General features: G+C 40.3%; 1 protein-coding gene across 3 annotated transcripts in view; it reads right to left on the minus strand.

The window, feature by feature from the left end:
• frmd6 (FERM domain containing 6) overlaps positions 1–14,837 on the minus strand; it is a 131,188-nt gene that overhangs the window by 18,797 nt on the left and 97,554 nt on the right. For all 3 annotated transcript variants that reach the window (XM_060829180.1, XM_060829181.1, XM_060829182.1), the window contains 4 exons: positions 12,549–12,614; positions 8,589–8,657; positions 3,891–4,065; positions 1,287–1,622 (listed from right to left, as the gene is read on the minus strand). In XM_060829180.1, coding sequence (XP_060685163.1) covers positions 1,287–1,622; positions 3,891–4,065; positions 8,589–8,657; positions 12,549–12,614 — 646 coding nt within the window. The remainder of the gene's footprint in view (positions 1–1,286; positions 1,623–3,890; positions 4,066–8,588; positions 8,658–12,548; positions 12,615–14,837) is intronic.

The following is a 14,837-nucleotide window of genomic DNA, read 5'->3' on the forward strand; positions in this document are numbered from 1 at the left end:
AGCCATGCATGATGTGTGATCACACATGCTGGAACTCTTACCTAGCTATGACAATGGGTAAGTGTCTTCATATTCTCAAGGTAAACAGATAATCATTTGCTGCAAGGACACTTACAGCCAGTATGGATGGCAAGGATGGCACAACCATACAGTCACCAGTTAGCGAAGTCCTCACACCTGCATTCACCTTTTTGGCATGCTGAAGTGTTGAACTATCAGACTGATAGCCCATCATTCAAAATACACCACCCACTTTGCACCATCTCAAGGACCACTGTGTCAAACTGAGTCAGAAACTCTGCTACATGTCTCTGAATAGTGCTTGAGCGTTGGATTTCATTTCACTTTTTTTTCTGGGACTGTCCTGCTCAAGCCTTGGCAAATGTTAACATGAACTGATCTTGTAGCCTTTTCAAAGCATTAAAGAACTTTTGTCCCTTCATTCAGTTACTTAGGTGGCCACATTTTTTTTCCACTTCACTTCAAGCTCCATCATTGAGCAGTCTCCCTACTATAAATAATGAGCTATAAATAACGATACAATGAATCTACCATTTTAAAAAAAAAATACATTCAATCAGCAACCTACACTTCTGGTCAGCTTTGTTTCAGTTTTTATCAGCCTGTAAGTATCTGCAGTGGGAGGTCTATCATACTGTGTTTTGACAGCAATTCTTTATACCACACAAGAGTGTTACAAAATATTTACAAATTTATTCTTTTGAAAAAAAATTGTTGCAAAGAATACTAAAATCAGAAATGGCTTTTGATGGGAAACAGTCATCAAATGTCCACTCTAATAATGCCCCTCTGACCCTCCACCACCCCATTATATCCAATGGGAGGAATGCATTGAAGGCTGAGTCCATCTTTCAGCTCCTTCCCCCTATTCCTTTAAGAAATGAAAACATTTCAGGGAAAATATCTGCAGCTCAGCCTTGATCAGTAAAGTCACTAGTTCCATAGTTTGTTCAAGGAGCAATCAAGCAAAAAGGTGTTCTTTCCTGGATTACACTCACTTTCAGATGTGCTCTGTTACCAGAACTGAAAAAGTCACAACACTCATGTTATGTAAGAATTTTACAAAACGCAAACCATTGGAAATTCTTATTGCTTCCATTCTCAGACCAAAATGCTTAGCATGCAAAGAAGCCTTTATGTCTGTTGTCTTATTCTACTTGTTAATCAATGTTTTTTTGTGATGACTTTGTTAGGCTTTATGACAGTAATAACAAGTAAATGAAGCGGATGCAATGGTAGCTTGCAGCACTATCCAGTTGGATTACCATCATCCTGTGAGTCATCCTCTATTCTGTCTTTCCCACCGCTTTCAATGCCTGAGGTGTGAGAGCTCCCGTGGCTGGTCATTGAGTTGCAGGATTTGAGTTTCCTATGAAGGATGTTTCCACTGAAACTGTCCTCTGGTCCAAGGTCCCTTTGTTTGGTGTCTGCCTCAATGCCTGAAGTGTGGGAGCTGCTGTGGCTGGCTGTGGAATGCCTGGAAAGACGTTTATGCTTCATGCTGCCTGCGCTGCTGCCACTGGCTCGCGATCGCTTCTCCAATTGCTCAATATCCAATTCCATTGTGTCGCTGATATAAGATTCTCTATACTGCTTTTTTTCTTCAGGAAAAATAGAGAGAGATTTTTTTTTAAAACTGGTGTATTATACTGGAAAATATATGCAAAAAGAAAATTGAATGCACTGACATTTATTCTGTCAACATCCAAGCAACTGACCTTAGCACTAGATTGTATAGATTAGATTAGATTAGATTACTTACAGTGTGGAAACAGGCCCTTCGGCCCAACAAGCCCACACCGACCTGCCGAAACGCAACCCACCCATACCCCTACATTTACCCCATACCTAACACTACGGGCAATTTAGCATGGCCAATTCACCTGACCCGCACATCTTTGGACTGTGGGAGGAAACCGGAGCACCCGGAGGAAACCCACGCAGTGGGCGGCACGGTGGCACAGTGGTTAGCACTGCTGCCTCACAGCGCCTGAGACCCGGGTTCAATTCCCGACTTAGGCGACTGACTGTGTGGAGTTTGCACGTTCTCCCCGTGTTTGTGTGGGTTTCCTCCGGGTGCTCCGGTTTCCTCCCACAGTCCAAAGATGTGAGGGTCAGGTGAATTGGCTATGCTAAATTGCCCGTAGAGTTAAGTAAGGGGTAAATGTAGGGGTATGGGTGGGTTGCGCTTCGGGGGTCGGTGTGGACTTGTTGGGCCGAAGGGCCTGTTTCCACACTGTAAGTAATCTAAAGTAATCTAAATCTAAAGTATAGACAATGATAAACTCAAGAGTGTACTTATCATCCAATCAAGGTGGTCAGTGGGCTTATAACAATTTAGTCCTAATACTTTACAAAAAAAATCTCTTTGGGAAACTTTGCTAAAAGCTAATGAAAAACAATTCTTTTTTTAGCTGACAGACAGCGATGATAGAGCCTGCAAAATTGAATATGTAGGTATACGTAGATTACAAAAATTATGGTTCATTGAGCTCAGAGCAAAAACATCATATGAAGGGGAATTGTAGGTGAGGAGATGATTTTAAACTCCAAAAATGGGTGGTTATTGGATAGGGGAGTGTTAAAACTCTAAATCCCTACTCTGACCCACTTGCAATGTAGCCACTTTTGACTTTAATGGAGCTGGGACAGAGGGCAGGAAAACAACATGAGGTGGTCTATTACATATGTAAATGAGGCAATAATTCATTCACTATTTGAAATTTAATGGCTAGCCTTGGGATCAACTTCTGGCATTTAGCTTGATCAATTTCCTACACAAAACCCACAAGCTTTCCAATCACTCTCTCCACTACAGCCCCAAGTGCTCCAATACCCTGTTTAACTGATGCTTCTGATCTCTATCACGTATCTGAGGCTCTCACCTCAGACCCTGTAACCTTCTGATCTACAGGTGTGTTGAGATCTTTGACCTCTGACACCCCCTCTAACACCCTGCAAACAGTCCCTTTCTTGGGTCAGGTACCAGTGGATCAAACCTCCTGACCCCAGGGTTAATGTCCACTTCTCCCCTGCATATACCACCTCCGGACTGGGTCGGTTAGGCTGGCTTCTGGATGGGAAACCTGCCAGTAGTATCACACACGTTATGGATCTGTCGTGTGTGGGGACCCCCGATCCAGGTTCACCTGTACCCCTCATCTCTGTTGAGTTGGGGAGGCCAAAATACCTACCATTCATTTCAAGCCTTTCAGAAGGGTAAAGATCTTCAAATAAAACATTCAGATTTTTCATTAAAAATTTCAAACGATAGTTCAATGGACAAATGTAACCCTCTCCTTGTAAAATATGGAATTAATTTGTTTTTGATATTAGAAATATCAATTACGGAGAAGGGACTTTTGAAAAGGACTAATCTTTGGAGAATGCTTTGAAAGAATTGTCAGAACCTAGTGGTCACCTTGTGCAGTCAGTGGAATGAGCTTACCTGAACCATTTCATCATAACTGTGGAAATTAGAATTAAAAATTCTATGCAGGTATGCAGATGTAAGATTTTAATACATCTTTGTACACAGATACATACAATTATTTCTGTCAATTATATTACTCCTTTTTCCTCTAATTTTCAATCAAAGTTTCCAACTATAATATCACAGGCTTTGCTGTGCTATTTAGAGAGGTTGGCAGGAAAATATTTCTGATAATGCAGAGTCCAAGTTACTGAAAAGCTTTCTTTAGGCCACTAAAGAGAGCACCAAGGCTTTGAGAAAAAAAGGAGGGAGATGCTATAAATCACAACTTCCTTGGGTGAACTGAGGAAACAATGAGAGAAGCCCAGCAGCTTTGGCAAAAACAAAGCATTTGGATTTCAGTGCAAATGCAGAGTCCTCGAGGTTTCAAAAATACCTTCGTTCTCTTCCAGCTTCCTGACTTGTCGCAGGACTGGCTGCAGGTTCATATAGAGACGATGGCTGTTACTGAGTAGTTGGAGTAAGTGCCTTGAGCGCAAAGGACAGCCCGTGTAGTAAATAAGTTTTCTAGCTGAAGGCAAGCCATCTGGCAGAATCTCAAACTTCTTTCCCTGTAAAGAAAGGGCAAAAGCTGCACCATAAACGAGAAACATACTGTAGAACAAATCCTGCTACATGGTTTTAAACCTGAACCCAAAGATTCTCTATAATTTGTGGGGAAATTTGTGGCAATTTAGCTCTGAATGTGTCTGGTGACCAAAAAAAATGTTCTTTGCAGTGAACATCTGATTCAATCATTCCTATGGAAGTTGAAAAACTGAAGACATCAAATTTTACACTATCCTGAGATATAAAATGGAAATACTGAGAGAGGGAGTGATTACTCTGGCCTTTATTTTGGCATACTTCTCTTTCAGGAATCTATCAATTTGCAGCAAGAAAGCTTTGTTTGGCAAGATTTTATTATAAGGGTAAAAAATGAGGTCTGCAGATGCTGGAGATCACAGCTGAAAATGTGTTGCTGGTTAAAGCACAGCAGGTCAGGCAGCATCCAAGGAATAGGAAATTCGACGTTTCGGGCAGAAGCCCTTCATCAGGAATGGCTGAAGGGCTTCTGCCCGAAACGTCGAATTTCCTATTCCTTGGATGCTGCCTGACCTGCTGTGCTTTAACCAGCAACACATTTTCAGCCAAGATTTTTTTATGCCTCATGGATCTAACAGTAAATCGTTGCCATAATATCTGTTGCACACAAATGCTTTGACCTATTTTAGGTTCAACATCTTCAGTGGACAATTCATTAGCCAACTTCATGTGAATTTAAAATAAGACTTTCCATTTACATTGAACGTGTTATAATAATACTTTGAGAACTGCTGCATGACAGTTGAGTATTAACGGAGAAGGTGAGGACTGCAGATGCTGGAGATCAGAGCTGAAAATGTGTTGCTGGAAAAGCGCAGCAGGTCAGGCAGCATCCAAGGAGCAGGATGAACGGTTCTTGATGAACAGTCCTGAAGAAGGGCTCATGCCCGAAACGTCGATTCTCCTGCTCCTTGGATGCTGCCTGACCTGCTGCGCTTTTCCAGCAACACATTTTCAGCAGTTGAGTATTAACACCCACTCTTACAAATTCAGTGCATTTATTTCTCATACATACAGCTTCTGACCTCCACCATTCTCTGAAGGAAGGTGCTAGGTGCCTCACCAATGGGAAAGAATTAAGAGCAAAGGTGCAAGGTTTCTAACTGAGCTAAACATTAGTTTGAAAAAGAAAAAGAAAGAAACTAAGGAGCAGATTGTTTGAATTATTTTGAATCCTGAAGAGGTTAGTTTGGGCTCAATGTTAACTCACATGCTTGTAGTTAAATGTTTACTTTTAATGGCCTGAAACACTCATGAATAGATAGTCATTGGCCTCTGTCAAAGTCTTGATGAACATCAGTGAACATCAATTGAAGGGAGACTTCTTTTAAACCCAATTCATCAACTGATTGCAAAAGTTTGGAAATACTTAACTTATAGCTTGAGGCAGCTTCCTATGACATGATCAAAAATGGTTATAAAAGTAGACTGACAATAAATTTCAGTGAGTCAGACCAAAAAGCATGCGAGAGTGTACCAGCTGGTACTTTAGCATAATGCCTCAAAGATGTTAGATCTCTATAAAAAAAACCTCTGGTTGGTCTTCCCTGCTTTCAGCAATCTAATATGGACCATGATTTGGAGATATCAATGTTGCACTGGGGTGTACAAAGATAAAAATCACAACTCCAGATTATAGTCCAACAGATTTATTTGGAAGCACTAGCTTTCAGAGCTCTGCTCCTTTATCAGGTGGTTGTCAGCGCTCCAAAAGCCAGTGCTTCCAAATAAACCTGTTGGACTATAACCTGGTGTTGTGTGATTTTTAAATATGGACCAACTTACTCTAAATCTCATGAAAGATCATCAATCTGAAGCAATAACAGTGTTACCCTCTTCAAATGATACTGAATATTCCAGCACTTGTCATTTTTCTTTTCAGTTCCCAGCATGCGTGTTTTGCTTTTGGATTATCTGGTAATGGGCAGGCAGAGGTTCTTCTTTCGCAAGGTCCTGTGGATACTAACAGTGCGGACAGGCTGCAACTGGGTGTACCCGGGTCTCAGTGCGGACAGGCTGCAACTGGGTGTACTGGGCCTCAGTGCGGACAAGCTGCAACTGGGTGTACCCGGGTCTCAGTGCGGACAAGCTGCAATTGGGTGTACCCAGGCCTCAGTGTGGACAGGCAGCGACTGGGTGTATCCGGGCCTCAGTGCGGATAGGCAGTGACTGGGTGTACCCAGGCTTCAGTGCGGCCAGGCAGCGACTGGGTGTATCTGGACCCTAGTCTGTTCTCTGACTCTTCAGTTGACATTGCAGATGTTTGGCTTCAACTGGAATATACGTGAGCAGGATGAAAATAATACGGCATTTGCTGACATCAGATGGCGAAAATCTTATAAACCCAGAATACAATAACCAACAGAAAAAGCCCAATTTCTGCTCTCGCTGAGCACAAAAAGTCTTAAGCGAAAGCATCTATAATGAAAGGCATTTGACAAGTAAAATGATTCACCCTATGGACTGAGGTCAACATTCCCTCCCTATTCACTGCAAAAAGAACATATGTTGATTAGTGCTGCTGCTGTCTAAAATTCCAGTCCAAGAGAATAGAGTTGAAATAATCTGTCAAGGTCAGTTCATGGAAGTATCCTAAAGTCAGTACATTCTGATACTAGGGGCCAAACTTTAGCCCATCAAAACTTACTTGTTTTCAGAGCTAAAAACTTGGCCCCAGGTTTGCACACGTCAAAAGTTTCTTCTATCTATATTAGCTGCCATCAAGAAAAAAAACTTCAAGTTAAGCTATTCCTAAGAGTCTAATGCGTTCAGCTTGCTGGCGAACATGCATCTTTCACATTGCATATGGAAAATGAGATTATTTTTTAGACTGTGGGAATAAAAACTTGGCAGCACTCGAAGCAGATGTGTGGAGATGAACAGCGATTTTCTCAAATCACAGTGTCACGCAGGTTTTGAAACCTTCACAGTTGTGCTTTTACTGGCAGCTTTGTGATGATGATTTTTCTGCACCAGAAACTGCCAGCTGGTCAAATTAGTCAAATAGTTTGCAGCTTGGAATTTAAATCCACAGAATGTCACCACTAATTTTAAGCTACAAGCTATAAATTCTGCATTCCTTTATATGTGAGGCGATTATTTACTTCGGTTTGATCATTAGAGCAGAGGTAACAGGTTATAATTATCAATAATTCTGAATTCAGACTCATTCAAGCAAATATTTCAGCCTCAACATTGAAAACATGAAATGACGCATTAATCTTATGACATTCATGGTTTGAGCCTGCTATTGAATTGACCCTGTTGAGCTGTGACATTTAGAATTACATGTACTTCAAATCTAGCATATATGCAACCTTTGTAACCAAACACACGCCAAACTTGCTTGCAAGTATTTTCTGTATAATTAAATCAAAAATATAAGCTCATTTCAACTTTGTGTTTGTACATTCATGGGGAACGATGAGATTATAAACTGCAGGAGAAGGGGCCATATGGTAAAAGGTAGTTTATGAATAACATCATAAAGCACAAAGTATGTTATGTTACATTAGTGGTCTTACCAGTGCAGGTAAAAACTCAGGGACATTCACAAGGCAATAAAATGGTGTGGCAATGGATTTCATTTTTGTATGGAACGATGGGCTGAATTAGCTAAATAGTTTCTGTTATCTGCCTTTATCCAATGATAATCTATGCATTTTAGTGAAGTAAAAAGACCAGCAAGAATGCAACAACATGTTAACAAATTATTCATATTAGTTGTTCATTTCTCTATGAATCTGACAAAGAATAAATACCAAAATGCATTCCCCATTTCTGAAGCAGAGTTACTCCTTTTTAAGTAAGTAACATGCAGACCCTCATCGTCAGCTGAGAAAAGGGTTAAAAAAAGTGAACAAAAGCAGAGCTCTGCAGACATTGGAAATTTGAAAAATAAATCCGAAATGCTGGAAGTACTTTGTAAAGAGAGATAATCTTTTCAAGAGAACCTTTGAAAATTTCTCAATCTAGTACACATTAAGTGTGTCTCTCTCTTCACAGATGCTGCCATACCTACTAAATACCTTACACATTTTCTGTTTTTATAATAAGGGTGATAATTTAATTATACAATTTTATTTTACTTCTTCAGGTTTGACCAAAAGCAATGGTAATGAGCACAAAATGGTGCAAGTATTTCGATAAAACACCTCCAAAGTACATATGTATATTTTCACTCCAGCACAACCAAAGTGATATTTTACAATGTACATTGCACTTTCTTTTTAAAAAGGATGTCATTTGTGCAATTGTTTCCAATAAAACTGAAAGAAGTGTTCTTGTTTGTTTGCTGGTAACACAAATTCCGAACCTGTTCTGTGGAGCTTCGAAAGATCCCAAAGAAAGGCGCGGAAAACAATTCTGTTCTATTAAAATGAAACAGCAACTGTCTCCTTTTCAGCTAAAGCAATATCTGGGAAGTAACAGATTCTCTCCCTCATAATTTAAAGGGGAAAGTAGTCCTGTTACGGATTTGATAACTTACCACAAATACAAGCTTGCCAACATTGGTCCAAGGAAAATCATACAACAATTGTTTAGATTCTCCCACAACCTGGAAAAGATTAAGTCATGAAATAAATATATTCAGTTGTCAAAATCCCCTCAATTAATTATCCTTTGTCATGGGACATAAGAGAGAGGAAGAAATGTATTTAAACTTTAGTTAGTGAAAATCAGAATTCATTTTCCTAGCTCCCATGACTGTACTACTCGTGAGAATAAACTAAACCTAGAAAGTGTTTGTAAGAAGCAGCATTGTAATCATGTTCTATTCTGCATAAGGAAATGAAATGTTGTGTAATTACAGTGTAATTGTAGCTCCATATCAGCTTGGTCTTGCCTTCTGTGGAATCTTATGGAGAGTTAAATTTGACATTTTTATATAACTACCAAAGAGCTATTTTAGCAAGTTCAGATCTTGTAGATACATAAATACATAAATTGAAAGATTCATTAAAATAAGGAAAATGTTGTAGGAATGCTGAGGTAAACTTTCCCTGTAGGATTCTGGACAATATATGCCAGTAATGCTAAGGATTCCTCAAAGGATAAATCATATACATGGACTTTAGTCAGGCATTTGATAAGGTTCCCCATGGTAGACTAATGGAGAAAGTGAAGTCACATGGTGTGCAGGGTGTTCTAGCTAGGTGGTTGAGCAACAGGAGACAGAGTGGTAGTAGTTGAAGGGAGTTTCTCGAGATGGAGTAAGGTGACCAGTGGTGTTCCACAGGGATCAGTGTTGGGGCCACTGTTGTTTGTGATATACATAAACGATCTGGAAGAGGGCACTGTTGGTATGTTCAGCAAGTTTACAGATGACGCCAAGGTTGGTGGAGTAGCAGAAAGCATAAGGGACAATCAAAGAATACAGGAGGATATAGATAGACTGGACAGTTGGGTAAAAAAGTGGCAGATGGATTTCAATCTAGACAAATGTGAGGTGATGCATTTAGGCAAGTCTAATTCTAGAGCAAATTATACAATGAATGGAAGACCATTGGGAAATGTTCATAGGCAAAGAGATTTGGGAGTGCAGGTCCATTGTATGCTGAAGGTTGCTGCACAGGTGGATAAAGTGGTCAAGAAAGCATGTAGTATGTTTGCCTTCATTGGAAGCGGTATGACTAGATTAGATTAGATTAGATTACTTACGGTGTGGAAACAGGCCCTTCGGCCCAACAAGTCCACACCAACCCGCCGAAGCGCAACCCACCCATTCCCCTACATTTGCCCCTTTACCTACCACTTCAGGCAATTTAGCATGGCCAATTCACCTGACCTGCACATTTTTGGACTATGGGAAGAAACCGGAGCACGCGGAGGAAACCCACGCAGACACGAGGAGAATGTGCAAACGCACACAGTCAGTCACCTGAGTCGGGAATTGAACCCGGGTATTGAGTATAAGAGCTGGCAAGTCACGTTAAAATTATACAAGACATTGGTTCAGCCACATTTAGAATACTGTGTACAGTTCTGGTCACCACACTACCGAAAGGATGTGGACACTTTGGAGAGAGTGCAGAGAAGGTTTACGAGGAGGTTGCCTGGTATGGAAGATGCTAGAGGTTGAATAGGTTAAGTTTGTTTTCATTAGAAAAAAGGAGATTGAGGGGGGACCTGATTGAGGTTTACAAAATCATGAAGGGTATAGACAGGGTGGATAGAGACAAGCTTTTTCCCAGGGTGAAGGATTCAATAACGAGAGGTCACGCTTTCAAGGTGAGAGGTAGAAAGTTTAAGGGGGATACATGCGCTAAGTACTTCATACAAAGGGTAGTGGGCGTCTGGAACAAATTGAGAGGTGGTGGAGGCAGGCACAGTAGATTCATTTGAGATGCATCTGAACAGATGCATGTGTAGGTGGTGAGCAAAGGGATTCAGATGCTTAGGAAGTGGGCGACAGATTTAGACAGTGAATCTGGATCCGCTCAGGCTTGGAGGGCCAAAGGACTTGTTCCTGGGCTGTAAATTTTCTTTGTTCTTTGTTCATTCTAGAGTGCGATTGTCCATATTTAAATTTTTTAAAATCTGGATCACAAGGCACCAAAATGTCCAAATTACTTTGTTTTGAAATCAATGGGTAATTAAAAAAAAAATTCATATGCATTTATCACCACTGGCTCAGCCACCTTCTTATAGTAAGATGAAGCTCTGGCAATTGAATTCAACAAAACTAGTTATAACTAATACATACCACTGGTTTGTACTGTAATATGGTATAATAGATTGAACTACGCACAGATTTTGTGTGCAGACTAAAATTAGAATAGAAAAGTAGGCCCATTGTGTCCATTACCCTAAGCTAATCAACATTATCAAATGAATAGATATTTTACGCAAATATTCTAGTCACTTGGCTGCATCACACATTAGGCAGAAATTATCTGAAATAAAGTATTTACAAATTCATAAAATTTAGCAGTTTTTATGTTTCTGAAGCCTTCTTATTGTTTATTCTTCACTCTTGACTTATCCTTGAATTTAAATTCTGTCTTCTCTTTAGCTCAAATTATGCTTCTGGCCTTCATGAAATGGACGAAGACGTCTCACCCTGACATAGTGAAATATATAGTCACTTGGGATCATTCCAACTGGTCAGCGAGCTAGGAGTTGCAGGATCTAACATAACTTTTGACGTTTCAAGGCCTTGGCATTGCATCAGAAAACATCTCTGAAATTTAACACTGTGCATAATATGAAGCAACAGACAATATGAGCATGCCACAGTGATTTCGGTCCCGGCAGCCATTTAACTAGAGAGAGAAGCCTGTTACCACAGTGAAGTAGAATTGTGAAGCAGTTAATACACATTAATGCTGCTAAATTAAACAGGTTAAATAAAAATTAAAAATGTTCGAATTTTCTTCTGCTATGTAGTAACCATTTTGCAAAAAATCGCTATGAAAATGAATTGAATTATAATAATTTTTTGAGTTTTAATAATTTAGCAAGAGGAGGAACTAAGTACAATATAGACTCCAAGAGAGACTTATTGAAAGCCATGACCTGTTAGTACTCTAAAGGAGGAGCTCAGATCTATTTGGTGGTTGGAGGGCAAGCTCTGAATTTGAAGCAGTTCAAGGAAGTAAGAACCAATGAAAATCAAGGCTTTAGGGCTGGGGCCAGCCAAGTCTGAGAGTCAGGGAGCAGAATGGTGTAGGAGACCAAGTCCAGGGCCACTGGAGTGACACTACCAACTACATAAAGACCATTAAGAATGGACAGCAAATGCTGACCTAACCAGCAATAGTTATAACCAATGAATGAATAATGGAAAAATACAACTGCGCTGGAGGAGACTGAACTATCTTCCCAATCCATTCTTTTAGAAGTGGGAGTCTAATATAAAATTCAAAATCAATTTATGAAGGTTGGATATTTAAATTTTAACTTCTTTTGAAAAAGCAAACAATGGACAACATGCAAAATTTAACTGCACTGCAGCAGTAACTTATACAACACCAGTTTGGGAGATCTATTACTATATTTGTAGCACTTTGGAAATGGAGGGAGATGTGGGCCACGTCTGGTTATTGGGAAGGGAGATGGAACTGGGTACAGTACATGGGACAGAGTAGGATTAAGTATAGTAGCGAGTTGGAGACAGAGTGAGATTGGAAGCTGGTAATGTGTTAGAACAGTCTTGATGAACATGATGTTTTGTTAAGACTTGAGTGTGCCTTTTGCCCTTATCATTACAGAGCATACTGTAGCATACAATGACTAACAACATGTGATTTTTGCCTATGGCAAGGACTGTTGCTAAGGAATTGAATTTTCAGCCATGTACGGTGTGGCAAAATTTCAAAGAAACTGAATGGATTTGACACTTGCACAATCAACTTTCCAGATGGATAGCTCTCAATCAGGTTAGCAACCGTGAAAGGCAAGAGAAAGGACAGGAGCTGAATTTATACAAAACAGTTTCTTATCTTACCTGAAATATCTGAAGTCCTTGAAGAGTCAAGCCCAACATCAGTGAAGCATCAATTTCCCTTTTATCCTAAATGGAACCAAAAAAGATAGAGATCAATAACATTCAACAAATGAGGAGTTTTCCCAGCAGTTAAAGGCTGTACCATGGTTTCCTCAGCTATATGCTAGCATCAGTAAAGTAACAGGTCTGCAATAATTTCTGACAGCATTATATAATTACAATCAACTTATGGACTTTTACTTATACATCTGAATAAGAAGTTTTTGATATCTGCATTAATGAAGCACAACAGTCCTAAATTAAAGATATTTATGCCAGAGTGCAGTAATTAGTGGCAACAAAACAACTGCAGATGCTGGAATCCAAGGTAGACAAGCAGGAAACTGGGAGAACACAGCAAGCCAGACAGCATCAGGGGGTGGAGAAGTCAACATTTTGGGTGTAACCCTTCTTCTGGAATGGGGGTGGGTGTAGGGGAAGCTGCAGATAAAGCGGTCAGGGAGGGGGGTATGGCGGGGTGGTGAGACAGGGATAGGTAAATTAGTGGATGCAGTGAGTGGTTTGATCCACTGGCTGGAAAACCAGCGAGAGCCCAGTGTTGTCTTTTATTTCAGAAAAGTCCACAGCATCTTGTTACACTCAGGCTTAGTGGACAGGTTGTGATGAGGCTTGACAAAAGTCCCACCCACTGAGAGCTGTTGGCCAGAGGCATGCAGCTCTACTGAACATCACCACTTGCAATAGTCCTGTTCTCCCAATAATTCACCAGTACAGAGGAGCAGTCAGCAGTATTTTCTGCATATAGGACACTGCACTGGAGTGTGGTGAATCAGTCAAGAAAAAGGAGAAGGAAGGAGGGAGGGTGGAATGAAGGACCCCATATTAGGCTGCTTAAGATAAAGGAGATTCACAAACTAACAGATGACAAAGTTGGGATAAGGGAGACTCTTTCAGGATGGCAACTTGTAACTAGTGGAGTACCACAGTAATCAGTACTGAGGCCTCAATTATTTCCAATATATATTAATGACCTTGATGAGGAAAGTGAATGTACTATAACCAAGTTTGAGGATGATATAAAGTATCTACAGATGGCTATAGAGAGGTTAAGCAAGTGGCAGATGGAATATAATATGGGAAAATGTGAGATTATGCACTTTGGCAGGAAGAATAGAGGAGATGAACTTTATTTAAATGAGAAAAGACTGCAGAAAGCTGCAGCATAGATGGATTGGAGGGCCCTAGTGTGTAAATCACAAAAAGCTAGGATCCACGTTCAGCAGGTAATCAGGAAAGCAAATGAAAATTTGGTCTTTATTTCAAAGGGAATGGACCAAACAAATAGAGAGGTTTTGCTAAAGCAATAAAAGGCACTTGTCAGACCATAGCGGAAATGTTGCAGAAAAAAGCTTCGCTTCACCGATCCAAGGAAAGATATACTGACATTAGAGGCAATGCAGAGAAAGTTCACAAGATTGATCCCAGGTATGGAGGGATTATTTCATGAGGAGAGGTTAAGCAGGCTGAGCCTGGATTTATTACAGTTTAGCAGAACAAAAAGGGAACTTATTGAAACATATAAGATTGTAAGGGAACCTGACAGGGTAGATGTGGAGAGAATGTTTCTCCTTCAGGGACTTGAGGACATAATCTCAGAATAAGGGCCATTCACTTAAGACAGAGATGAGGAGGAATCTTTCTCCTCTTAAATGATAGTAAATCTCCAGAATTCTTTACCGCAGAGGGCTAGCGAGGCTGGGTTATTAAGTACATTCAAGGTTGAAACAGACAAATTTTTAATCACTAAGGGAATCAAGAGTTATAGGGAAAAGGCAAGAAATGAGTTATCACATCAACCATGGTCTAAATGATTGGGGAAGTGGAGGTTGATGGGCCAAATGACCTACTTCTGCTCCTCCAGTGACTTTGTCTCCCTCATTTTGCATGAACACTAGCCCAAACTCTATCATACCACTGCCTCCACATGACAATAAGTAACTAACGTGTCCTCCTGGTTACAATGCTACAGTAAAAGTCATAACCATCAACAAGTTCAAATGAACTTTATCCAATGAAACATCCAATATTCCATATGAAAGTTAAATAGCCACCCTTAACCACCCCACTTGTGTCTGTGCTGTTGGTGGCTTTGTTTTTTAGATTAGATTCCCTACAGTATGGAAACAGGCCCTTTGGCCCAACCAGTCCACACCAACCCTCCAAAGAGTAACCTACCCAGACCCATTTCTCTCTGACTAATGCACCTAACACTATGAACAATTTAGCATG

This window comes from Hemiscyllium ocellatum, chromosome 8, assembly GCF_020745735.1.
Source record: "Hemiscyllium ocellatum isolate sHemOce1 chromosome 8, sHemOce1.pat.X.cur, whole genome shotgun sequence".
NCBI classification, from domain to species: Eukaryota; Metazoa; Chordata; class Chondrichthyes; order Orectolobiformes; family Hemiscylliidae; genus Hemiscyllium; species Hemiscyllium ocellatum.